At 44.8% G+C, this 27,314-nt stretch overlaps 1 protein-coding gene across 2 annotated transcripts; it reads left to right on the top strand.

The window, feature by feature from the left end:
* The first annotated feature begins 6,776 nt into the window (after positions 1–6,776).
* On the top strand, positions 6,777–11,529 carry LOC103630156 (serine carboxypeptidase 2). 2 transcript variants are annotated; one of them, XM_008651238.3, is made up of 8 exons: positions 6,777–7,568; positions 7,687–7,875; positions 8,048–8,133; positions 8,288–8,569; positions 8,826–8,971; positions 9,052–9,147; positions 10,915–11,023; positions 11,136–11,529. In XM_008651238.3, exons 1-8 carry the CDS (start codon positions 7,175–7,177, stop codon positions 11,310–11,312), a joined length of 1,479 nt encoding a protein of 492 aa, XP_008649460.1. In that variant the 5' UTR covers positions 6,777–7,174; the 3' UTR covers positions 11,313–11,529. The 2 variants fall into 2 exon arrangements, with proteins under 2 accessions (XP_008649460.1, XP_008649461.1); XM_008651239.3 differs by having other exon boundaries at positions 11,139–11,529.
* Positions 11,530–27,314: the final 15,785 nt, after the last annotated feature.

Raw genomic sequence — 27,314 nt, forward strand, 5'->3', positions numbered from 1 at the left:
TATTTTAAACAATAGATTAAACAAAACTAAAATCTCTATACCTTTAAAGTACAAATTTTGTGTGTCGTGCGTGACGCGCGAGATTTCTCTTCTCTATCTATTTTAATATTTTAAACAATAGATTAAACAAAACTAAAATATCTACTCTTTTAAAGTACAAATTTTGTGTGTCGTGCATTGACGCGCGAGCGCGACGCATGTAGAGTAAATCTATTTCTCTTCCCCACATCTCGCCTAACAAACAGATCATTACCTCTCTGATAGACCGTAAGAAAACATCCAAGCCTAATATGACGCCACACGTCGCGTCACGCGTGAAGCGCGTAGAGTAGAGTTGTTTTTCTTTCCCATATCGCGTAGCAAACAGGCCATGACCTTTCAGAAGCGCTATGAGAAAACACCCACCCAATATGACATGACGCCACACGCATCATAGCGCTCCCGGATATTACCACATCGCTAGGTGAAGGAGGACAAGCCACTGAGCGAGCTATAAAAAATGGGCAAGTCTTATTTTAAACTGATACTTCTTTTGGTCTTTTGGCTAAAATAATGTGCAGTATCTAGTATATGGGACATATGTCCACTTTAATTTTAAATTTATTTTTGTGGAGATAGTCTACTTTAATTTTAAATTTAATTTTTATGGGGAGGGTCCATCACACTGTCTTGCCACCGGACATTCGGTTGTTGTACAACTGTTACACTATGCCATTAAATATGATTGGTATACTGTCGAACACACGAGCATTGTACTATATGTATAAAAAATGAGGGTATGACAAATATATACGTACATAAATTTAAAATAAAATATAACTCTAATATATGTAATTATATATAGATGATGTTGTTGAAGAGGGATGAAATATAGAGGAGAGAATCTCTCAGAGTAGATTGTAAATGAGAAATATGGAAGGTAGATATAGAGAATAATGTTCACACATTATAAAGTAGCTATTGCTTTTTCACTTTTGTTTTTTATAAAAATAAAATAAAAGTTTGGTTGAAAATCCCAATCAAAGAGAAACTTAATATACTATGTAATTGCAATTTTATATTATTCATTCGTAGTTATGTTAAGTGCCATAACGCTGATATCTCGATAAGTTTGATGACCCTGAACACTAAGACTGTCTTCAGTAACTCTCTCATATGGTTATCCAAGATACTGTATACAATATTTGTAGAGTGAAGTTTGAATACGAGGATGAGAATGGATAAACTCTTCATCATTTTTGCTCCGTTACTGATTCACAGTGCTGTACGTTATTCAGGTTTGGTTGAGTCACCAACTTTACCGGTAGCGGAGGGAACAGATACGGGCTATACAAATTTGATACCGCCCAACTCTGAGCGTTAACTGATTACACTGCTAACTCTCTGAGCGTTGAACCAAACAAATTGCTGATTTGTCTTACAATGCAACAAATCCCACTGAAAACCAGGTTGTTATCCACCATATGTTTTTGCAAGCAATGTAAACTGAATAAATGTTGTACTTCTCTGCATTTTTTCCATTATAGCTAGCTTATAGTACTCCTGTTATTCCTGATACTGGTTGCAAGGACTGACAAATTTGCTGGATTATTTTACAGCTCTGCTGAGCCAGGAACTAGAATGAGCAGCGTGTTTGGATGTCTTGCTACCCGATCTTGATTTCTGTGCTGTTAAGATTTTTCTTGCTGCCTTAAGTGAGCCAAATTGGCTCTCTTGTTTGGGCGGGCAAGCACCTCGTTGCTCGTGCCATTTGAGCTAGGCAAGGCGAGGGCAGCCTTGTTCAGAACCAAGCAATGTCCATGCCCACTTGACAGGCCAGCCTCCGGTCTCCTTTGCCCAGGACTTCTTCCATCCCCAGATCCCCCTATGGCCTCGTTTGGCATCAAGGGGCTAATAGCCCAGGGAAGGGAAGCCCCAACGTGGATTGAATTGGATTTTCCAATCCACTTTGTTTCCCAGGGCAGCTTTCCCCTCTTCCCCGTTGCTGTTTGGAAGCAGGTGTCTAGGCACCGTTTTTCCTACTGTTGCACGAGTACTGATCCAACAACAGTCAAAAATATTCAACAACTTGTGAGTACTGCTTGGTGCGCACAAGATATTCAAAACAAAATCACAACATACAAAATCACCCATTTACTCCGATCTTAACTTACATATAGTCAACACATGGAGGTTCATACAGAAATATAGAGGCCTAACATTTTAGTCCCAGAAAACAGTTCCTCCAAAAAAACAATGCATTATTCACTCTTGAATAGTAGTAGACCCAAGAACATAGAAACTAGATGGATAGGAGAATAAGAACTATCCTTCTTACACAATGAGATCTTTTTGTGATATCAAACACCTGCAGGATCAAAATAATAGTGAAATCAGTTATAAACTTGCACAAGCTACAATCAGCAGCAGCAAAACGAAGTACATGTACTTGAGTTATTTGCTAGACACTTTGTACCCAATCTTACAACAATCAGCATCAGATTAAACAACGGTCACTGACACCATGCAAGTAAACAAAAAGGCATAAGAGCATACTGAATTGGGCGCCATGTTGTGCGGCCGATGCTAGATGTGGAGACGGATGGGGATTCGAGTGCAATTGGGCGGAGGCGCCAAAACCGCGTGGGAATATAATTGATCGTGCCTCAGTAAATTGAATGGGAATTCTCCATATATCTGGGATTTTTGCTTTTTTGGTCATGCTCGCCCACCTGCCTGGTAAATGAAAATGAGACTGTGCCATGCCTCCTCCAGTGTTTCCCTCTCCCAACTTGCTAGTTTGAGAAGGTATTGCTCTCCTCGGCAACTCCTGATTGTGCCTGTATGTGTGAATTTGATATTAGGGCACATAACACAGGTGTTCCCCTCTCCCAACTCCCGTTCTCTTCGTTTATTCCTATATTGATCTCTTTTTTTTTGGCTGATATGCATCTCCTACTAATTGAGCGGTGCTCGTGTGGTCCGTGCTGGCTGTGCCTGTGTCCTGCCTCCTGATTTTGCCTCTGCCTTGCTAGAGATGGCAATGGGTACCCGCTACCCGAAACCCGGTGGATTTTTGCTCTATTAGGGTATGGGTTTGGGTCAATTTCTCTACCCATGCGTTTGTTAATGGGTTCAAATGAAAACCCAACGGGTACGTGGGCATGGGTTTGTTCTTCCACTACCCATACCCGCAAACCCATGAGTTTTTTAAACCCGCTTTAAAATCAACATTCCTTATAAATATGTCTCATAATATTATTAATTGAATATGTTCTAATTAAAATAAACTTCATGTAACAAATTTTAGGCTAAAATTAGTTATCACTTATTCCTTTTATGCTAGCTTATTAATGTATTATTGTCATTTACATGACGAATTATTTTTTATGTTGATGTTAGTGGGTATGTGTTTGGGCAAAATTTTATACCCGTCATGGGTATGGGTTTTTTAGCGGGCATATTTTTTCTTCGCGGGTACGGGTTTGGGAAAGTAATACCCAACGGGTTTTTATCCATTGCCATCTCTACTTGCTATAAATTGCTTTGTGTTGTGGGGCACTTTTTTTAACGTAATGGGTAGTTCTGCCTTTAAATTAAGAATACATTTTAAGGAAAATCGGGTACGAAACCTACGCAGTGCACAAACAACTCAGACAACAGCAGCTCCACACACAAAGTCTATCCAGAGTCATCGTTATGAGGCTCAACATAAGGTACGAGCAGCTCCGACTCTTCAAGATGGGTTGCACATGGTCTAAAGGAACTCGACGACGCCTACACCCAGAACCCTGTACAGAAAGAGGAAGACCGTGGCACACCGTCGTTACTAAGCCTCAATACACTTCACGCGAGACAACTCTGATTCTTCACCAACGAGCTTGATCCTCCGCCCAGCCCTCGGTATTTGCCCAAGCTCCAAAACAACTAGTCCACAAAAAAGGGGGTTCGCCTCATGTCATCGTTGTTGAGCCATATCTCTTAAGGTTATCTCCAGCAGATCTCTTATTACATCCCTTATTTTAGACTTTACTCTGCAAGCAGTGTCATCTATAGTTCTGTATCCTATATTTTAGGAACAATTGGATCTATACCATTAAAAGATCCAAACTTTAGATATATACCATGGACCCCACATGTCATTGACTCATGTGGACCCACATGTAAGTGAGATAGTAATGGTATGGATCCAAAGTGGTGATCTTTTAATGGTATGGATCCAAATTTCCCTATATTTTATAATATCCACCGAAGACAGTCTAACATACGAATGTGTTGTAGGGCACTCCGATACGTATATTATATGTGTTTTCAGTCTGATATGTAGTGTTCTCTGTTTCGTTGATCGACCATTCATATAGGCTAATGTCTGGTTGGCGCGTTGTTTACACATTTACGTAAAACAATGCACAAGGTGTTTGAATTAATGTACTAGAATAGTCTTTAGACCTCTAGATAGTCAGATGTTGGTGACAACTAGCTAGCAACAGTAGGCAGTTGTCAAACAGTTGTAGACATTGTAGCAACCGACCTATTGTAGTAGCCTCTCTTGCAGGCCCTATAAATAAGCATGTACCCCTCTCATGTCTACCAAGCTTGTGAAATAAGCCTTCTATTTCATATTAGCTCCATACTTCATCCAAAAGGCAACGTGTGTGGGTGGTGTGGTTGAGTTTAGGGAGGTACTGGTGTTTAGAGCTTCGATTCCTGAGAAGATGTCACGTGTGACAAGGTCTCAGTACCCTGGACGTCGGGAGTAGTGAGGATCCAACTTGTCGAGGCACAACTATGGTGACGGAGGCGGTGCTCTAGTTATCCAGTGAACGGTGCGGGATGTTGGAGGCAGAACAGCATACCCGATGCTCACCCACACCATCTATGATTACTAGGTGGTGATGATGAAGGTAATGATGGAGGCGCGTGGACTGTGGGAGGCAGTCGACACCGGCAACAACAAGCGCAACAAGGATTAGTGAGTGATGGAGGCGATCCTACGAGCGGTTCCTCTAGAGATGCATCAGTCCTTGGGGGCAAATGTGATGACAAAGGAGGCCTTGGACAACCTAAAGACTATGCGGACTGGCTTAGGGCTGGTGAAGCAGGCTAAGATACAACAAACTAAGGCGGGGTACGAGCTCCTAGAGTTCAAGGAAGTGGAAGGAGTGTAGGACTGCTCGCTCTGCCTGACGACCATGGTGACGCAGTTGAAGGAGCTCAGCTAACAGATGGAGGAGATCGATGTCGTCGCCAAGTTCTTGCACGTCGTTCCACCAAGGTTTGCTCAACTGACGCAGTCCATCGAGACCTTGGTTGACCTGAGCATGTGGGTTCGCCAGGTCGTGCAAACGTCAGTCCGAGCCATGTTCGACTCCCCGGCCGGGTCGTATTGGCTATAAAGAGAGGATCGCTCTCCCTAGGTGCGCATCGGATCCATGCCTCTGTGGCACACGGAGCCGATGGCTCTCAAAACCCCGCATAATCGGCTAAAGCTTCACTGCATAACCGGAACATCCTACATGCAATTAGGCCTAGCGATCATAGCGGGCGTCTGAACGCCGGTTAGATTCAGAGGCCTAAGAACCAGCACAAGCCGACTCTAGGAATAGTCCCTGCCCCTAACTGATGCTAGCCGCTCGACACGTCACCGGAACGTCGAACAACCATGCAAGTCCTAGTCAAGCGGATATCAGACAGATCTTTGATAAATCAAAGACTAGCCATGATAGACCGGATCCGGCACGTGGAGACGCAACGGGACGCCGCCCTCGCGCTCGGGGACCTCACGGGACGGCGGCAAAACACTCATGATCCGCAAACAATATACGTACGTACATAACGATCCTACCGATGCATTCCTCTAGGTAGTACGATAAGTAGTGCATCTCGCCATAAAAAAACGTTTCAGTACAGGAAAGCACCAAAACTTAACGAATCAGAACAACACCGCCTTGATCGCAAAACATGATTAGGGCGGCATGACACTTACCCGTGGAGAACCCTGAAATAGGGGTGGCGATGCGACAAAGCTTGCGGCCACAATCCTGTGGAGATTTACGATTCCCCTAGTAAGTGTTTACATGTACATATTTATAGTTCTAGAGACTCTCTGACCCTAGCGTAATAGACGAGACCTATCTTCCAACTCTTAAGCTAACTTATCATCGTACAAATCGTGGATGTTTAACCCGGGATGCTCCTGCGTGGGGACACGCCCTTCTATTCCTTGGGGCGCTCTTCGCGGCCCATCTTGCGTTGCGGCCTGTCTCGGGCCCGTCTGAAATCCAGTGATAACACCTTATTGGCGCACTGAGAGTAGCAATCGTATATCCACCGTTTTCATTAGGTTTGGTTTTCATTAGATTTGGATAGGTCAATTTAGAGTTTGTATTTGTTAATCTTGGTGATTAGCTTGCCTAGATAACTTGGCAGATATAAAATCGCTCCAAAAATTGTGAGTGGATGGATGAATTGAAGGTATAAACAGTTGTGCAGTGAGGGTGAATTTCAATATATAAACAGTTGTGGGCGCGGTTAACACTTACTTTTGTGCGGATCAAAGGACTAGTTCAAACGGAGAAGTGAATTAGAAAACGTTACCAACCCATCTACAAAAATCGAAAGATCTTTATGGGCTTCACCGGATCCGCCGTGCCCCTTGCAAAATACAGCTCAGAAGAACCCCAGGAAGAATTGGACTGTAGGCAACCGTGTGCGTGCTTGCGCAAGCTTTGAACCAAATCGAAGCGCACGAAGCAGACTGTGCACCGAGCATGTGTTTTATTTTATATAGTTTAGCAGCTTGCTTTGACCATCCTGTTAGCTTTTTTCCTTCTGAAAATGTCACAATCTTGATCTCTATACACATGCCCATAACGCCACGATCACGTTGACGGCGTTTACCTTGTCGTAGTCGGATTAATTCGCCCGGTAAAACTAAAATATGGAGAGAGAAAAAGAAAAGAAAAAGTAACATGAGGAAAAGCGTGCGGCGGCTTGCTCTGACCGTCGTGTGTATGCGCTTCCAGCCAAGCATAGCAAGAACTAGAAGACATCGTAATCCAAGAACCGGGGCCACTCCAAGCATAGCAAGAACTAAAAGACATCTATATATATTGTGTGCATATGCGCTTCACGAGCAAAGTGTCCGAAGAATAACAGGAAATTAAAGCGATATCGTAATCCAAGAACCGGGGCCATGCCCGGTCGTAATTTCGCAACGACGGCGGTGGCCATAGCGGTCGTCGTCGTAGCCGCGCTAGCGTCGGCGTCGGCGGGCGCGGACGACGACGAGCAAGGGCACCTGCGCCGGGAAGCCGACCGCATCGTCCGGCTGCCCGGGCAGCCCGACGACGGCGTGGACTTCCCGATGTACTCAGGGTACGTGACCGTGGACGAGGGCGCGGGGCGGGCGCTGTTCTACTGGCTGCAGGAGGCGGCCGCGGAGGCGCAGCCGGCGCCGCTGGTGCTGTGGCTGAACGGCGGGCCCGGGTGCTCGTCGGTGGCGTACGGCGCGTCCGAGGAGCTGGGCGCGTTCCGCATCCGGCCCGACGGCGCCACGCTCTTCCTCAACGCGTACCGCTGGAACAGAGGTACGTGCGTATGTATATATACGCCGGTGGTGGCTGGCCGGTGTGAGCGCCTGAGCGACGTGGCTTCGGTTATCTAGGTTGTGGCCGGTGAATAATATATATAATAATGGTTGTGCAGCGGCGAACATCCTGTTCTTGGACTCGCCCGCCGGCGTCGGGTTCTCCTACACCAACACCACCTCCGACCTCTACGACTCCGGCGACAGGAGAACAGCTCATGATTCGTACAAGTTTCTGGCGAGGTGGTTCGAGAGGTTCCCGCAGTACAAGTACCGCGACTTCTACATCGCCGGGGAGAGCTACGCAGGCAATGATCATTTGCATCTAGCACATATATATATATATATATATATATATATATATATATATATATATATATATATATATATATATATATATATATATATATAATCTAGGAATAAGTAATTAAACTGACATGCTGGGAATTAATATTATATATATAATTCGTATCTGCGTAGGGCACTACGTTCCCCAGCTGTCCCAGATCGTGTACCGCAAGAACAAGGGCGTGGAGAAACCGATCATGAACTTGAAAGGCTTCATGGTACGTAGGTCGTGCGTGCATATCCTACACATATATACCTGCCACTGCACTGCACTGCACCCCAGGCCATATCGTCGTCGTATCGACGACGAGAAGCAGGGCATTATTCACCATGCATTAATTATATATATGATTTGTAATTTGATTACTGGAGGTCGGGAACGCGGTGACGGACGACTACCACGACCAAGTGGGCACGTTCGAGTCGTGGTGGAACCACGGGCTCATCTCCGACGCCACGTACCGGCTGCTGGACGCCAGCTGCGTGCACGACAGCGGCGAGCACCCGTCGCCGCGGTGCAACGCCGCCTACGACAAGGCGACGGCGGAGCAGGGCGACATCGACCCCTACAGCATCTACACGCCCACATGCAACCAGACGTCGACGTCGTCGTCGTCGTCTACGCCGAGGAGGATGAGGCTCAAGGGCCGCTACGTGAGTAGCTACTAGCTTGTTGCAACATCATCTCGCTCGTCGTCGTCGTCTCTCAACACTCTAGCTAGCTAGCTGCGCCGTTTCTTGCTTTCCAGTCGCAATCCAACGAAACGCCCTCTCCTGTCCTGTGCAGCTAGCATGGTTTGCTGGCAAAGCTAGCTAGCTTGCAACGTTCTCATTGTCTCTACTCATCATCGGTTTTCTTTTCTTGTGTTATCGATCGATCGGCCGGGGCGTGTACATGCACGCAATGCAGCCATGGATGAGGGGGTCTTCTTATGACCCGTGCACCGAAAGGCACTCCACCGTGTACTACAACCGCCCGGAGGTGCAGCGGGCTCTCCACGCCAACGTCACCGCCGGCGCCGGCGGCGCCATGAACTACACGTGGGCGACCTGCAGGTGTGCAACGAATTGAACGCCATCGCCACATGCATGCGTGAGATTATATATGTTGCTTATTAATTAATGACTGCGCGCAGTGACACCATCAACAACAACTGGGGAGATTCACCCAAGTCCGTGCTCCACATCTACAAGGAACTCATTGCAGCCGGACTCAGAATATGGGTCTTCAGGTCCTGTTCATTTCCTTACACACCTCTTGGTCGTTTATATATTTAATTTCCTCTATCATATATAGTACGTCCATAACGTAATCACCGATTGTTTATTTCATATGCTCGATCTCCTCATGCATGCTGATAAATAGTCTGAGTCGCCCCTCGTCGACCTTTAATAATAATAGTCTTCGATAAGATTAGGCTGCCTATACACACACGTCGCCCGTCGCGTTATTTCTAGTACAACGGAGCAAGCTAGCTAGCGCGCTTTGACCACTGAATCATTAGCTTAGAGCGCACTGTAGCAGCAAGTTCACGCGCGCGTGCCAAGAATACAACAAATATATCAAAAAAAAAAAGTCTCAGCCTGTCATGATCAGGTCAAAAGGGTTTGTATATTGTACTTGGCCTTCTCAATTGACATTTTCTCCTCAATCGTCATTTTCTCGATCGGAAAATGTGGAACACTGATTGCTGACTCTTGACACTTACGCGCGCTGTGGTGGCTTCTGCCAACTTGCCCGTCGCAAACGATCGAATTCGGTCAATTACACCCGATCGAATTGATTCTTTTTTCCTTCGATTGGACCGAGCGTCGCTGTCGACGACGAGTCAGAAGGTGGCGTGTAACTGCTGCGTTTGGATTCATTTATCACACGACCCACCGTACCAGGTGTCACACTTAACGAAATAACTCCCGACAACAACAATGTTTACCAAACGTGAGACACTCGGTATAAACAGACATTCGGCGAAGCCTACTTTGCCAAGTGTCAAACGCTCGGCGAAACACGACTATCGGCAAAGGACTGTCAGCAACCGTCTATACCTGACGGTCGTTAACTTTGTCGAGTGCCCACCTGTTAGCACACGGTACAATTTACTTTGCCGAGTGTCTCTCGTGGACACTTGTCAAAGAATATTTGCATTCTTTCTTTTTTCTACCTATCTTTTTTTGGTGTTTTTCTACATGTTCAATTTGGCATAATTATCAAAATGTTTGCTATAGCTATTTGATTTAGTTTGTTTAATTGAATTTCCTCGGATTATTCAGATTTGAACCGCAAGTCACTCGAAAAATAAAAAACGATGAATGCACAAATGATATTCATGTTATTTAGCACAAGTTACGACATATTTCAGAAACAGACCGGTAAAGGAACTGGCCATGGGCCCGCTGGTGCTCCCTTTGCTGAGTTCTAGTCCGATGGGCACTTGACAAAGAGGGAGGCTTTGCCGATTGCCATCTAATACCCTCGGTAAAGTAACTGACAAAGGGACCCATGACGTGCTTTTTGCTGAGTGCCAGTACAGTAGACATTCGGCAAAGAGGGGGCCTTTGCCGAGTGTCATGGTAGCACTCGACAAAGTCTTCGTCGCCGTCACCTAGCGCCGTGACGGTGACTTTTCTTTGCTAATAACAAGTGGCATTTAGCAAAGTCTTTATCAAGTGCCCGACAAAAAATAATCGGCAAAAAAGTCGTTGTCGATATATAATTCATCGGAACTTCTTTATCAAGAATCACACTCGGTAAATACTTTGCCGATTAAACATTTGCTTCCGGCATTGAACCCAAATTCTGTTTGGCTTCGTAGACCATTTTCTGCCGAGACGAGATGGCGATGACATATATAAAACTTTCGGTATCAAAATCCTGATTTTTCCACTATATATGTGATCCGGTCCGGCCGGCTTGCTGGGTCGTCTTGTGTGTGTCTGGAAGAAAACCATAGCAGAACGAGTGAGTGATTTTTTTTTTGGATTGGTTTGTTTGTTTGCAGTGGAGATACGGACGCGGTAGTCCCCTTGACAGCGACAAGGTACTCCATCGACGCCTTGAACCTTCCAACCGTCGTCAGCTGGTACCCTTGGTACGACGCCAAGGAGCAGGTGAGCTTCATCGTCGTCATCGTCCCTGCTAGTAGTATAGCTAGCTCTCAACCTGCCATGCATGCCCTCGTGTACGTTGTTCTTTGTGTGATTTTGCTTTGGAATTGACCAGCAGAAGCAGCAGCAGGAGGTTGGTGGATGGAGCCAGGTGTACGAGGGGCTGACCCTGGTGACGGTCCGAGGGGCGGGGCACGAGGTTCCTCTCCACCGCCCGAGGCAGGCGCTCATCCTGTTTCGCCACTTCTTGCGTGGGAAACCTATGCCGCCTAAGAACGGAACTGTTGTGTAGTAGTATTTGTTTTCTCGGCATAATTAATGATGCAAAAATAATTTATCGCGCGCCTTCAGTCTAAGGCCATGTTTGGATTCGGTACTACTAAAGTTTAGTTGGACTAAACTTTAGTGACTAAATTTTAGTCACTAAAATCTACCGTTTGGTTCCGGTGACTAAAACTTTACACACAACTATTATTACTGGACATAAAGACTGAATTGCCCCTGTTCAATGCCCAAAATCTCAGTACAGTCTAGCTGCCATCCGAACACTGTTTAACATCACTGTTTGAAGCACAGTTTTGAAAAAACATTCTGAAAAAACAGTCTGAAACGAGCACACAATTCATATAAAATGAGTAGTAATCCTCATGCAGTACAATACTATTTTATTACAAATTCATATAAAATTCAACTGATTCATATTTTGATCTCATGTAGTACAATACTATTTTATTACAATTCATATAAAATGAGTAGTAATCTATGCTCTACTAAACAAACCATCGGCGATCCAATCTCTAAACTGATTCATATTTTGATCTTCATCCCCATCACGTGGATTATCTCTATTTCCTTGAGAAGATGATGCTCCCGACAATGGAATGTAGTTTTCATCATGGTCACACATATCGAAGTCATCATCCATCATAGCACTCTCTCTAATAAAGTTATGAAGTGCCATGCAAGTGATAATTATTTGGCTTTGCTTTGCTATCGGATAACTTGGTAATTGTAGCAAAATCCTCCACTTCATTTTGAGAACTCCAAAAGATCTCTCGATGACATTTCTAAGTGAAGAGTGGGCATAATTGAAGAGTTCTTTCTTACCTCTAGGCATTGGTCCTTGTCTATACTCCGGAAGATGATATTTTGTTCCTTTATAAGGTGCAAGGTAACCCGGTCGGTTTGGATATTCTGAGTCCACAAGATAGAACTTGCCTTCACATTAAAATAAATTTGTCAGTTAACCGGAAACATTTAAAGCTATGTGAAATAAGAGAAAATAACATTATGGTACCTTGAGGTGGATGTGGAAACTTGTCGCCATACTTGTCAAGTGCATCCTTAAACACCCTCATATCATGAACTGAGCCAGGCCATCCCGCCACGACAAAAGTAAATCTCATATTAAAGTCACATACGACCAACACATTCTGACTCGTGTATCCATGTCTTCCCGTATGTTGTACTACAGCTGTTGTTGGCACTATGACAGGTACATGTGTCCCATCTATTGCTCCAATGCAATTATCAAAATACGGAGAAAACTAAGGAGATTGTAGCCTATGATGCACTGTCCTAAATTGAGGGTCTACTGGCCTAATAATATCAGCTGCAAGCTTACTAACACTACACAATACTTTACCAAACTTCCTACTACATGTGTTGGTGGACCTAGTAAATCGATTTTCAGCTTGTCTCATGCTTTGAGGAGCACCACAGATCCATAAAAATTGACCTAAAGCCTCTACTGATGACATCTTCTTAGTGGACTTCAAGCCATATGACTCTACAAGCACATTATGTAACTTATAGAACACATCCCTATTCATCCTAAACATGTTGAAGCAAGATGTCCTATTTTCTAGTGTTTTCATTACCCATTCATAACCAGATTCTGTTGGTACTCTATATTCTGATTTGTTCATGTATGTGTCAAAGTGGTACATACCAAGTATGCCACCAACAATAGCGTAGTTGCTATTCATTTGTTGACAGGTCCACAGATAATGCATCTCCTCCTCAGCACCATCTTCCTATGTACACAGATATGATACACATTAAAATATGACACACAATAAAATATAAGTAGCACAAACTTGTTCTTCTTGCAGCACAAATATAAACACTACAGCACAACCACAAACAGCAAGGTTGACACATAAACGTTGCAGACAAACAGCAAGGTTCACACATAAACGTTGCAGACAAACAACAAGGTTCACACATAAGCGCTTGAGCATAACAGCCACAGATAAGAAGGTTCACACAAACAGATAAACGTTCATGAAACCACAAAATTCCTGTACAGCTTCACCCACTCCATTAGAATTCACGGAATTCCTGGCACCATCGCTTCAACCAAGCCAACTTTCCTTCATTTGTTGTGAAGTTAGAAAATACTGTACGGTTGTATTCTTTTTCAAGCAACTTAGTAGCCACCCAATACTCTTCTGACTCTTCTGTTGCTCCACAATCCACAACCAGTCTCAAACATTTTTCTATCTCCTCTTTCACCTGTTGATTTTCTACTTTCTGCTCCTCTACCTTAAGTTTAGTCATCTCAACAAAGGTTTGTCTCTGGGCGGTGCCATTAACTTGTAAGGTGTCTATCAAGCCCTTCATCATATTGACCATTAGATTCTTGCTCTTCTTGGGTGGATTTAAAGCGGTATCGGAGGTGTTCCTCGTCCTTTTATGACTGTTTGTACTCATCGGACTATTCAGGAAGCTATCTGCATCTGCATCTACGTCTTGAATGTTATCCTGTGCATCTACATCTATTGAAAAGGTAGCTTCTCCAGGGATACATGATGAGCGTCCATCAACAATAAAACCATGGAACATCTCCCGAAGGTATTCCAGGTACAAAGGTATGTAGTGTCGGAACTTCTTGCACTCTTGCCTTTTCTACAATCCAGAAAATAAAGTTAAAAATCAGATAAATATTACATAATAAAAAATAAAAGATATGATGACATGCTTATAATGAAGAAAAATTACATAACAATACCTCTGTGTGTTTTTTCCACCAACTGTCAGGTGCTGAGATTGTACCATCTGGGTTTCGGCCTAATCCCGTTTCAGCTTGTGACCACACATGGAAAGTGTACATAGTTTTGCATTGAGTCCATCTATTTTTGAATTGTTTGGTAGAATGCCAGAGGCCACTCTTTTCAAAAAAAAATTTGTGCTATAATCTTGTAACCTCTATTTGACATTGTCCCATTGGGGCAATTCCCTGCCCTAATTTGTTCAACTGCAAGTTCACAGAATACATATGTGTTTGCTTCGGTCCAATTTGCCTTGTCATTGCATTTCTATTTCAGAAAACATAATAGCAGTAAGCATAAATAAAATCTGAACAACAACAAAAAAGATCCACTGAAATCTGAACAAACTGAAATCTAAACTCAAATCTAAACAAACTGAAATCACAATAGCTACATAAAAGAAACTGAATCTAAACAAACTGAAATCTGAACAGCAAACAAACTGAAATCTAAACAAACTGAAATCACAATTTGCTCTAGGATTGTTAGAGCAGCTAAAATCTCAAATCTGAACAAACTGAAATCTGAACAGCAACTCAAATATAAACATATGGTATTGTTTTCGAACATAAAAGAACTCTAAACTGAATTATGAACAATAGCTACAAAAACAATCCTAAAAGAACACGAGAGCATGACTGAAACTCCAATTCAAAATCACAATATAATCTCATTGTCAATCACAATATGTTCTCATTGGACAAGAAAATATTATGAAATAGTTGCAAAATATTGTACTGGATCATGAAATTGGATATTACCAACTGGGAGGCGTTATCATCTTCCTCTGTTCCATCATGGGTGTCGATGTCTTCTGTAGGAAATGAGATGTTCCTCGATCTCCCACGACCTCCTACTTCCATCCTCGGAGCAGGAACCTGGGGACCGGACCTCAGTGAGTGTCGGCTGCCTCCAATTCCTAGAGCAGGAACCTGGGGACCAGATCCCAGTGACTGTCGGCTACCTCCCATCCCCGGAGCAGGAACCTGGGGACCAGATCCTAGTGAGTGTCGTCTGCCTCCAATCCCTGGAGCAGGAACCTGGGGACCGGATTGTAATGACTGTCGGCTGTATCCCGCTCCATTGTTCAATGAGTTAGGACCATGGCTATTTTTGCTTCTACTTTCGTTAGGGCGAGGATTGTAATAATCTCGATACCCTTGCCCTTGGTTTGCCATGGTTGTGGTCGCTGGAGAGTAGGAGACTACTACGGGGAGGAAGCAATAGCGAGGATCTCGGGCGAACCTTCAATCGACGATAGAATATGGGGCGACAGTGGATCGACCTCGGTAGCGGGGGAAGATGAACCTGCTGTGTCTCCTGTTTGACGACGAGTGGAGAATCTCGGGTGGACCTTCAACCTCGGCAGCTGGCAAGGGGATGACGAGTGGAGGCGCTGGCGAGTGGAGGGGACGGCGAGTGGAGGCGCTGGCGAGTGGAGGCGCTGGCGAGTGAGGCGCTGCGAGTGGCTCGCGAGTGGAGGGGATGGCGGATCCACTGGAGGGGGCGGCGAGTGGAGGGGACAGCGAGTGAGGCGCTGGCGAGTGGCTCGCGAGTGGAGGGATGGCGGATCCACTGGAGGGGACGGCGAGTGGAGGGGACGGTGAGGCGCTGGCGAGGCGCTGGCGGATCCACTGGAGGGGATCAGCGGATCCTGCGAGGCGAGGGGAGTAGCCAGGGGGAGCAGGCGCCAGCAAAGGGAAATGCAGGAGGGGCAAACAGTAAAAGTCCAAGTTTAGTCACTTTTAGCTACCTCTTAGTGACTAAAGGACTAAAGTTTAGGAGAAGACATTTAGTCACCCTGTTTGCTAGTTTAGTGACTAAAAGTAACTAAAATTTAGTCACTAAACTTTAGGAGAGGGTAACCAAACGGGGCCTAAATGGGTCAATCGTTGAATGGAATCGCGAATAATTAGGTGTCAAATTATATCGCACTCCGGTAGTTATACGTCGCTTGCTTGCTGGTGTGTATATGCATGGAAATTATTGCTAAGGGACAGTGACGTCTAACAAAGAGTGAATTAGATCGCCCCCTCAAACCACTATGTTTGAATAGTAAGAAGATTTCTCTCCATGGATTCTCTCTTGATCCATGATCACCAAATCAGCCTTTAGAAATCTGTAGAAGTTCTATCTACACATGCATTAGGCTTTTCTAAGTGTTCGTTCTTATCTCTAAGTAGCCCTATTAATGGGTTAAAACCCACCCCAATATAATGTACTCATCGCAAATGACTCATTTTCTTCAACCCAACCCCATAATTCAACTAAATAACCCATCCAACCTGCTCATAGCTAGTGGGTTAAACCCATGATATGGAAAACCCATAATAGATTCATGTTCACCATAGTGGATTCATGTTACCGAGTTCGAACAAAAACTTTTCACTAGAGTAGCAGTGTAGCTAGATCCCAGTGTAGGCCCATCTCATAAGTCGAACTCTAAAATTAAAACATCGCGTTTGTAATTTAAAATTTTCACATTTTTTTGGAAATGGGCAAGAATGATAATCTGCTAATTTCAGTGTAACAATGTCGCTAGATCCATGTGTGGTTCCCACATTAGAAACTGGGTCCTAGAATTAAAACCTAGCATTCACATCTTAAAGTTTTCACAAAATTAATTGAACTTTGTTAGAAATAGCAAAGAGCTAAAGAATAATAATCGTCTAATTTGCATGGAATTGTGTAGCTTTTAAAAAGCACAACCTTAAAATTAATAATCTTGCATTCACATCTTAAAAATTTCACAAAATTAACCAAGATTTGTTGGAAATGACTTAGTTTGACAATCGGTTAAACTGTATGAAATATTTTAAAAGGTGGGCTCACTCTAAATTAAAACCTAGTTATTTCTTCATTTTTCACTTGTAATATTGCTCAAGTTAATTCCACAATTTTGTGAGAGCAATCAAGTGCAAGAACTTCTCATCTCCCTCACTCTCTTGAATCAAGTTTTTGAGCTAACTCATATACTATGATTCAAGTTTTTGTTTAAGTTCTGAATTTTAGGCATCACCTATTCACCCACCCCCTCTAGGTGACTATCAATTGGTATCGAAGCCCGACACTTCTTTTGGGTCTAACCGCTCGAAGTGATGTCGGGAAGAGATCCTAAAGGGAAGGGGAAGATGGTGGATGACAACATCGAGAAAGACAAGACGCCCATCAACGACAGGACGAAAGATGAGAAGCCCATCGACTCAAAGAAGAAGGATGGCAAGAAGAAACGAATCAAGAAGATCGTCTACTACGAGACAGACTCTTCTACAACATGTGAACATAAGGTTGAGTTGTCCCTTGTGGTTCAGATTGATGATGAGTGAATGCCAACATGGGTGGTACTTTGGTGTAGTCGGTAGACTAACTAGATTATGTGTTGTGCAACCATGTCTCTCGGCTTGTGGTGTGAAGGTGCGGAGCATAGGGATGGTGGTCGACGGTGAAGGTGAAGGTCATGCGGGTTCAAGCCAATGGATCGGGAGCAGTGAAGGACGAGCGTTGTGACTTGACTGAGGGATTGGAGAAGCCGAGGGACTTGTCGTGGTGGCTGACACTTGGGACATGCACCAACGAGAGGACATGGCAGAGCGGATCGTGTCGTCGACGTGGTCACGGATCGACAGGGTTGAAAGGGAAATGTGCCCTTGGGCCATTTCTAAGTATTTTGGTGATTGAGTGCCAACGCAAATGCTTTTGTGTTGATCTATGCAATGTGGGGGACAAAGTGCAAATTATGTCAAAAGGTACGTTTCTAGACTTAGTACATTGTTTTATGGACTAATGTATTATGTCTAAGTGCTGGAAACAGGAAAGATTGAATTAGAAGTGAGATGGCTCTGTTCAGCCAAAGTCAGCTCGGTCTGGGTGCACCGGACAGTGTCCGGTGCGCCAGGCTGGCTCAGGCGAACTTGCTGCTCTCGGGAAGAAATTAACGGCGTACAACTATAATTCACCGGACAGTCCGGTGTGCACCGGACAGTGTCCGGTGAGCCAACGGTCGCCGGGCCAACGGTCGGCCGCTTAATCCGGGCGCGACGCGTGGCCGAGCCAATGGCTAGAAGGGGGCACCGGAATGTCCGGTGTGCACCGGACAGTGTCCGATGCGCCAACGACTCCAAGGCGCCAACGGTCGGCTTCGCCAAATAAGGAAAGAGATCCACACCGGACTGTCCGGTGCGCCAGTCGACAGAAGGCAAGAAATGCCTTCCTGGAATACACTCAAAGGCTCCTAGCTGCCTTGGGGCTATAAAAGGGACCCCCTAGGCGCATGGAGGAGAACACAAAGCATTTCTTGAGCACTCTTGATCACTCACACTCCATTCTTGCGCACTTGTTCGACATTCTAGTGATTTGAGCTTTGTTCTAGTGTGCTAGTCTTTTGAGCTTAAGACTGGGTCTTGTGTGTGCGTACTTGCTGTGATCTTTGTGTCTTGTGTGAGTTGCTAATCCCTCCCTTACTCCGTGCTTCTTTGTGAACATCTTTGTAAGGGCGAGAGACTCCAAGTTGTGGAGATTCCTCGCGAACGGGATTAAGAAAAGCAAAGCAAAACACTGTGGTATTCAAGTGGGTCTTTGGACCGCTTGAGAGGGGTTGATTGCAACCCTCGTCCGTTGGGACGCCACAACGTGGAGTAGGCAAGCGTTGGTCTTGGCCGAACCACGAGATAACCAATGTGCCATCTCTGTGATTGATATCTTCGTGGTTATTGTGTTTTGTTGAGACTCCTCTCTAGCCACTTGGCGATTATTGTGCTAACGCCTAACCAAGTTTTTGTGGCTTAAGTTTAAAGTTTTACAGGATCACCTATTCACCCCCCTCTAGGTGCTCTCAATTGGTATCAGAGTCGTTCTCTTCAAGAAAGGGACTAACCGCCCGAAGAGATGGATCCTAAGGGCAAGGGGATTGTGATCAATGATAAGGAGACGGAGTTCTTCGTCAACGAGCCCAAGGATGACAAGCCTACCGACTCGGGCTCGGGCCACAAACGCAAAGATGGGAAGAAGAAGAAGACAAGACGCATCAAGGAGATTGTCTACTACGACGACAGCGATGAGTCCACTTCTTCCCAAAAGGACAACGACGACAACGACTACGACAAAAGAAAGACGGTTAATTCGAACTTTTCTTTCGATTACTCTCGTATTCCGCATAGCTCAAATGCACATTTGCTCTCCATTCCACTTGGCAAACCTCCTCACTTTGATGGAGAGGACTATGGATTTTGGAGCCACAAAATGCGTAGTCACCTATTCTCTCTCCATCCGAGCATATGGGAGATTGTAGAAAGTGGAATGAAATTTGATAGCTCGGATAGTCCTATGTTTATCAATGAGCAGGTTCATAGAAACGCACAAGCTACTACTGTGTTGTTAGCCTCCTTGTGCAGGGACGAATATCATAAGGTGAGCGGCTTGGACAATGCCAAGCAGATCTGGGACACCCTCAGGATCTCACATGAGGGGAACGACGTCACCTTACTCACCAAAATGGAGTTGGTGGAGGGTGAGCTTGGAAGATTCGCAATGATAAGGGGCGAGGAGCCAACCCAAACATACAACCGGCTCAAGACCCTTATCAACAAAATAAGGAGCTACGGAAGCACGCGATGGACGGACCACGACGTCGTCCGCCTAATGCTAAGGTCCTTTACTGTACTTGATCCACATTTGGTGAACAATATTCGTGAAAATCCCAGGTACACCAAGATGTCGCCCGAAGAAGTCCTTGGAAAATTCGTAAGCGGGCGAATGATGATCAAGGAGGCGAGGTACGTGGACGACGCGTTGAACGGTCCAATCCATGAGCCTCAACCCATTGCTCTCAAGGCAACGAGAAGCAAGGAGGCGATACCTAGCAAGGTGGCGCAAGTTGAGGCGGCTGGGCTAAATGATGAAGAGATGGCCCTCATCATCAAACGCTTCAAGACGGCGTTAAAGGGTCGCAAGGGACAGCCAAGCAAGACCAAAACAAAGGGGAAGCGCTCATGCTTCAAATGTGGTAAGATTGGTCATTTTATTGCTAACTGTCCCGATAATGAAAGTGACCAGGAACAAGGGAGCAAGAGGGAGAAAAAGAAGGCATACAAGAAGGCTAAGGGTGAGGCACACCTTGGCAAGGAGTGGGACTCGGATTGTTCGTCATCCGACTCTAAAAATGAAGGACTCGCCGCCACCGCCTTCAACAAGTCATCTCTCTTCCCCAACGAGCGTCACACATGCCTCATGGCAAGGGAGAAGAAGGTATGTACTCGAGACAGTACTACTTATGATTCTTCTAGTGATGATGAGTCTAGTGATGAAGAAATAGATTACTCTAGTTTGTTCAAAGGATTGGATAGAACTAAAATAGATAAGATCAATGAATTGATTGATGCCTTAAATGAAAAGGATAGACTCCTAGAGAAACAAGAAGACCTTTTATATGAAGAGCATGATAAATTTGTTAGTGCATAAAATTCACTTGCTTTAGAAGTTAAAAGAAATGAAATGCTTTCTAGTGAATTGTCTACCTGTCATGACTCTATCTCTAGCTTAAAGAGAATTAACAATGATTTAAATGCTAAACTAGAAGTAGCAAGTAAATCTAACTCGTGTGTAGAACATGTTATGATTTGCACTAGGTGTAAAGATTTTGACATTGATGCTTGTAGTGAACACCTAGTTTGCATTTCTAAATTAAATGACGAAGTGGCTAGTCTTAATGCCCAACTTAAGACTAGCAAGAGTGAATTTGACAAGCTAAAATTTGCAAGGGATGCCTACACGATTGGTAGACACCCCTCAATTAAGGATGGTCTTGGCTTCAAGAGAGAAGCCAAGAACTTAACAAGCCATAAGGCTCCCATCTCCGCCAAGGAGAAAGGGAAGGCCCCTATGGCTAGTAGTGTGCAAAAGAACCATGCTTTCATTTATCATGGTAGGAGACATTCTAAGAATGCCTTTAGAAGTTATGACGCTTTTGACTTTCATGCTATGACTGCTTCTAGTTCCCATGTTATGCATGATAGAAATGTTGCTAGGAGAAATGTTGTTCATAATATGCATAGGAGAAATGTTGTTAATGTTCCTAGAAAAGTTAATGAACCTTCTACAATATATCATGCTTTAAATGCTTCCTTTGCTATTTGTAGAAAGGATAGGAAGATAGTTGCTAGAAAATTAGGGGCAAAATGCAAGGGAGACAACACTTGCATTTGGGTCCCTAAGACAATTGTGACTAACCTTGTAGGACCCAACAAGAGTTGGGTACCTAAGACCCAAGCCTAAATTTGCCTTGCAGGTTTATGCATCCGGGGGTTCAAGCTGGATTATCGACAGCGGATGCACAAACCATATGACGGGGGAGAAGAAGATGTTCACCTCCTACGTCAAAAACAAGGATTCCCAAGATTCAATAATATTCGGTGATGGGAATCAATGCAAGGTAAAAGGGTTAGGTAAAATTGCTATTTCATCCGAGCACTCTATATCTAATGTGTTTTTAGTTGAGTCTCTTGGATATAATTTGTTATCTGTTAGTCAATTATGCAATATGGGATATAATTGTCTATTCACAAATGTAGATGTGTCTGTCTTTAGAAGAAGTGATGGTTCACTAGCTTTTAAGGGTGTATTAGACGACAAACTTTACTTAGTTGATTTTGCAAAAGAGGAGGCCGGTCTAGATGCATGCTTAATTGCTAAGACTAGCATGGGCTGGCTGTGGCATCACTGCTTAGCACACGTGGGGATGAAGAACCTTCACAAGCTTCTAAAGGGAGAACACGTGATAGGTTTAACTAATGTGCAATTCGAAAAATATAGACCTTGTGCAGCTTGTCAAGCAGGCAAACAGGTGGGAAGCTCCCATCACACCAAAAATGTGATGACCACATCAAGACCTTTGGAGATGCTTCACATGGACCTCTTCGGACCCGTCGCCGATCTAAGTATAGGAGGAAGTAAGTATGGTCTTGTTATAGTTGATGACTTTCCCGCTTCACTTGGGTATTCTTTTTGCAGGATAAATCTGAAACCCAAGGGATCCTCAAGCGCTTCCTAAGGAGAGCTCAAAACGAGTTTGAGCTCAAGGTGAAAAAGATAAGGAGCGACAATGGGTCCGAGTTCAAGAACCTTCAAGTGGAGGAGTACCTTGAGGAGGAAGGGATCAAGCACGAGTTCTCCGCTCCCTACACACCACAGCAAAATGGTGTGGTAGAGAGGAAGAACAGGACGCTTATAGACATGGCGAGGACAATGCTTGGAGAGTTCAAGACCCCCGAGCGCTTTTGGTCGGAAGCCGTGAACACGGCTTGCCACGCCGTCAACATGGTCTACCTTCATCGCCTCCTCAAAAAGACGTCGTATGAGCTACTAACCGGTAACAAACCCAATGTTTCGTATTTTCGAGTTTTTGGGAGTAAATGCTACATTCTAGTGAAGAATGGTAGGAATTCCAAATTTGCTCCCAAAGCCGTAGAAGGGTTTTGTTAGGTTATGACTCAAATACAAAGGCGTATAGAGTCTTCAACAAATCATCGGGTTTGGTTGAAGTCTCTAGCGACGTTGTATTTGATGAGACTAATGGCTCTCCAAGAGAGCAAGTTGTTGATTTTGATGATGTAGATGAAGAAGAAGTTCCAACAACCGCAATACACACCATGGCAATTGGAGATATGCGGCCACAGGAACAAGATGAGCAAGATCAACCTTCTTCCTCAACAATGGTGCAACCCCCAACTCAAGATGATGAACAGGAGGCGTGTGATCAAGGGGGAGCACAAGATGATCATGTAATGGAGGAAGAAGCACAACTGGCACCTCCAACCCAAGTTCGAGCAATGATTCAAAGGGATCATCCCGTCGACCAAATTTTGGGTGATATTAGCAAGGGAGTAACTACTCGATCTCAATTAGTTAATTTTTGTGAGCATTACTCTTTTGTCTCTTCTATTGAGCCTTTCAGGGTAGAAGAGGCCTTGCTAGATCCGGACTGGGTGTTGGCCATGCAGGAGGAGCTCAACAACTTCAAAAGAAATGAAGTTTGGACACTGGTGCCTCGTCCCAAGCAAAATGTTGTGGGAACCAAGTGGGTGTTCCGCAACAAACAAGACGAGCACGGGGTGGTGACGAGGAACAAGGCTCGACTTGTGGCAAAAGGTTATGCCCAAGTCGCAGGTTTGGACTTTGAGGAGACTTTTGCTCCTGTGGCTAGGCTAGAGTCCATTCGTATTTTGCTAGCATATGCCGCTCACCATTCTTTCAGGTTGTTCCAAATGGATGTAAAGAGCGCTTTCCTCAACGGGCCAATGAAGGAGGAGGTGTACGTAGAGCAACCCCCTGGCTTCGAGGATGAACGGTACCCCGACCATGTGTGTAAGCTCTCTAAGGCACTCTATGGACTTAAGCAAGCCTCAAGAGCATGGTATGAATGCCTTAGAGACTTTTTAATTGCTAATGCTTTCAAGGTTGGGAAAGCCGATCCAACTCTTTTCACTAAGACATGTGATGGTGATCTTTTTGTATGCCAAATTTATGTCGATGACATAATATTTGGATCTACTAACCAAAAGTCTTGTGAAGAGTTTAGCAGGGTGATGACTCAGAAATTCGAGATGTCGATGATGGGCGAGTTAAGCTACTTCCTTGGGTTCCAAGTGAAGCAACTCAAGGACGGGACCTTCATCTCCCAAACGAAGTACACGCAAGACTTGATCAAGCGGTTTGGGATGAAGGGCGCCAAGCCCGCAAAGACTCCAATGGGAACCGACGGACACACCGACATCAACAAAGGAGGTAAGTCCGTTGATCAAAAGGCATACCGGTCTATGATAGGGTCTTTACTTTATTTATGTGCTAGTAGACCGAATATTATGCTTAGCGTATGCATGTGTGCTAGATTTCAATCCGATCCAAGGGAATGTCACTTAGTGGCGGTGAAGCGAATTCTTAGATATTTAGTCGCTACGCCTTGCTTCGGGATCTGGTATCCAAAGGGGTCTACCTTTGACTTGATTGGATATTCAGACTCCGACTATGCTGGATGTAAGGTCGATAGGAAGAGTACATCGGGGACGTGCCAATTCTTAGGAAGGTCCCTGGTGTCATGGAGTTCTAAGAAACAAACTTTCGTTGCCCTATCCACCGCTGAGGCAGAGTACGTTGCCGCAGGACAGTGTTGCGCGCAACTACTTTGGATGAGGCAAACCCTCAGGGACTTTGGCTACAATCTGAGCAAAGTCCCACTCCTATGTGATAATGAGAGTGCTATCCGCATGGCGGATAATCCTGTTGAACACAGCCGCACAAAGCACATAGACATTCGACATCACTTTTTGAGAGACCACCAGCAAAAGGGAGATATCGAAGTGTTTCATGTTAGCTCCGAGAACCAGCTAGCCGATATCTTTACCAAGCCTTTAGATGAGCAGACCTTTTGCAAGTTGCGTAGTGAGCTAAATGTCTTAGATTCACGGAACTTGGATTGATTTATAGCATACATGTGTTTATGCCTTTGATCATGTTCCTTTTGCATTGTGTTGTCTATTTATGGTGCTCAAGTTGTACATGCACTCCCCGGACCTCACAAGTCCGTTGCAAAGTGACGCACATATTTAGGGGGAGATGTGTTACAACTTGACCCTTTGAGACTAACCATGTGCTTGAGTTTGCTTGATTTAGTCTCTAAGGAGGATTGAAAGGGAAAAGGTGGACTTGGACCATGCAAGACTTCCACTGCACTCCGATGAGAGGGTAACTTATTCCAAGTTCATCTTTATGATCTTATTGCCTTTTACTCTTAGTTGAAGATTTTGGTGAGGCAATGGGGTTAAAGGGCCAAAATTGATCCCGTTTTGGTGCTTGATGCCAAAGGGGGAGAAAATAAGGCTAAAGCAATAAATGGATCAGCTACCACTTGAGAATAAAAGTAGAGTTAGAGTTTTTGTTTGTAAAAATACTCTTGTTTGCTTCTTATTATCAAAAGTTAGTCTCTTGTGGGGAGAATGGTTGATTATGGGAAATAGGGGGAGTTTTTGATACTGTGATCAATTTCTATTGGAACAAATCTTTTTATGTCTCTACAAGTGTGTTTGACTTAGAGTTAGGAAATTGAGGTCGATTTGCAAAAACAAACCAAGTGGTGGCAAAGAATGATCCATATATGCCAAATATGAATCAAACTATATTGAGTCTTCATTGATATTGCACTTGTTCTAGTTGCTTTATGTTGTGTTGGCATAAATCACCAAAAAGGGGGAGATTGAAAGGGAAATGTGCCCTTGGGCCATTTCTAAGTATTTTGGTGATTGAGTGCCAACACAAATGCTTTTGTGTTGATCTATGCAATGTGGGGGACTAAGTGCAAATCATGTCAAAAGGTACGTTTCTAGACTTAGTACATTGTTTTATGGACTAATGTATTGTGTCTAAGTGCTGGAAACAGGAAAGATTGAATTAGAAGTGAGATGGCTCTGTTCAGCCAAAGTCAGCTCGGTCTGGGTGCACCGGACTGTCCGGTGGTGCACCGGACAGTGTCTGGTGCGCCAGGTTGGCTCAGGCGAACTTGCTGCTCTCGGGAAGAAATTAACGGCGTACGACTATAATTCACCGGACTGTCCGGTGTGCACCGGACAGTGTCCGGTGAGCCAACGATCGCCGGGCCAACGGTCGGCCACTTAATCCGGGCGCGACGCGTGGCCGAGCCAACGGCTAGAAGGGGGCACCGGACTGTCCGGTGTGCACCGGACAGTGTCTGGTGCGCCAACGGCTCCAAGGCGCCAACGGTCGGCTTCGCCAAATAAGGAAAGAGATCCGCACCGGACAGTGTCCGGTGGTGCACCGGACTGTCCGGTGCGCCAGTCGACAGAAGGCAAGAAATGCCTTCCTGAAATACACTCAAAGGCTCCTAGCTGCCTTGGGGCTATAAAAGGGACCCCTAGGCGCATGGAGGAGAACACAAAGCATTCCTTGAGCACCCTTGATCACTCACACTCCATTCTTGCGCACTTGTTCGACATTCTAGTGATTTGAGCTTCGTTCTAGTGTGCTAGTCTTTTGAGCTTAAGTCTGGGTCTTGTGTGTGCGTACTTGCTGTGATCTTTGTGTCTTGTGTGAGTTGCTAATCCCTCCCTTACTCCGTGCTTCTTTGTGAACATCTTTGTAAGGGCGAGAGACTCCAAGTTGTGGAGATTCCTCGCGAACGGGATTAAGAAAAGCAAAGAAAAACACCGTGGCATTCAAGTGGGTCTTTGGACCGCTTGAGAGGGGTTGATTGCAACCCTCGTCCGTTGGGACGGCACAACGTGGAGTAGGCAAGCGTTGGTCTTGGCCGAACCACGGGATAACTATTGTGCCATCTCTGTGATTGATATCTTCGTGGTTATTGTGTTTTGTTGAGACTCCTCTCTAGCCACTTGGCGATTATTGTGCTAACGCCTAACCAAGTTTTTGTGGCTTAAGTTTAAAGTTTTACAGGATCACCTATTCACCCCCCCTCTAGGTTCTCTCAAGGGTACATCTCCAGGACGTGGGGGACGCGTATGCGGTAAGCTACTCATAGCGATTTCGTGGTTGAGTCTCAAAACCACCCAGCGCTATGGATGACAGGTTTCGTCGAGTTTAGGCCTAAAACTCGGCGGTGCGGTTCCGACGGGAATCAGAAGTGGCATGTAGCATCATCATGAAGGTGCGTCAAGGCGAAGCAACTTCATGTGGAGCGTGTGGCTGTCAGATGCATATTCTAGGAGTTGGTCCATTTTTCCCCTGGTTAAGTGGATGAGCTCTAAGCATCCAGGGATAGTTTAGACTAGTGAAATAACCCCCTATAAATAGGTGGGAGGGTTGTTGTGTGCAACCATCTCTTTGGCTATCTCTTTGGGCTTTAGTTGTTTAGACTCTCATATCCTAGTGTTCTCTAGTTTTGTCTCTAGTTTTACAATAGTCCTTAGCCCGACACAAGGTTTGGTATGTAAGTACGTAGGACTCCTCCATCATAGAATGGTTTGTGGTACTAGCTCAATGCCTCCGTTATAAGGATGTCAACCAAAGGCAGCGAGAGAGTCACTACAAGACAAGACAACATGTAACGACAACCACAACGTTGCTACAATATTCTAACGAGAAGAGGAAAGGTCATCCGCAGTTGTCTTTTGGCCAGGGAGAACCCTAGAGGACAAGGATCTATGTGATAAGACCCGACCCCCACTCATTTCGTCTGGCCTCTAGAGTTTATGTAATAGGTCCTCTCCTTGCCTTAGCCT

Source organism: Zea mays, chromosome 6 (genome assembly GCF_902167145.1).
Source record: "Zea mays cultivar B73 chromosome 6, Zm-B73-REFERENCE-NAM-5.0, whole genome shotgun sequence".
Lineage (NCBI taxonomy): Eukaryota > Viridiplantae > Streptophyta > Magnoliopsida > Poales > Poaceae > Zea > Zea mays.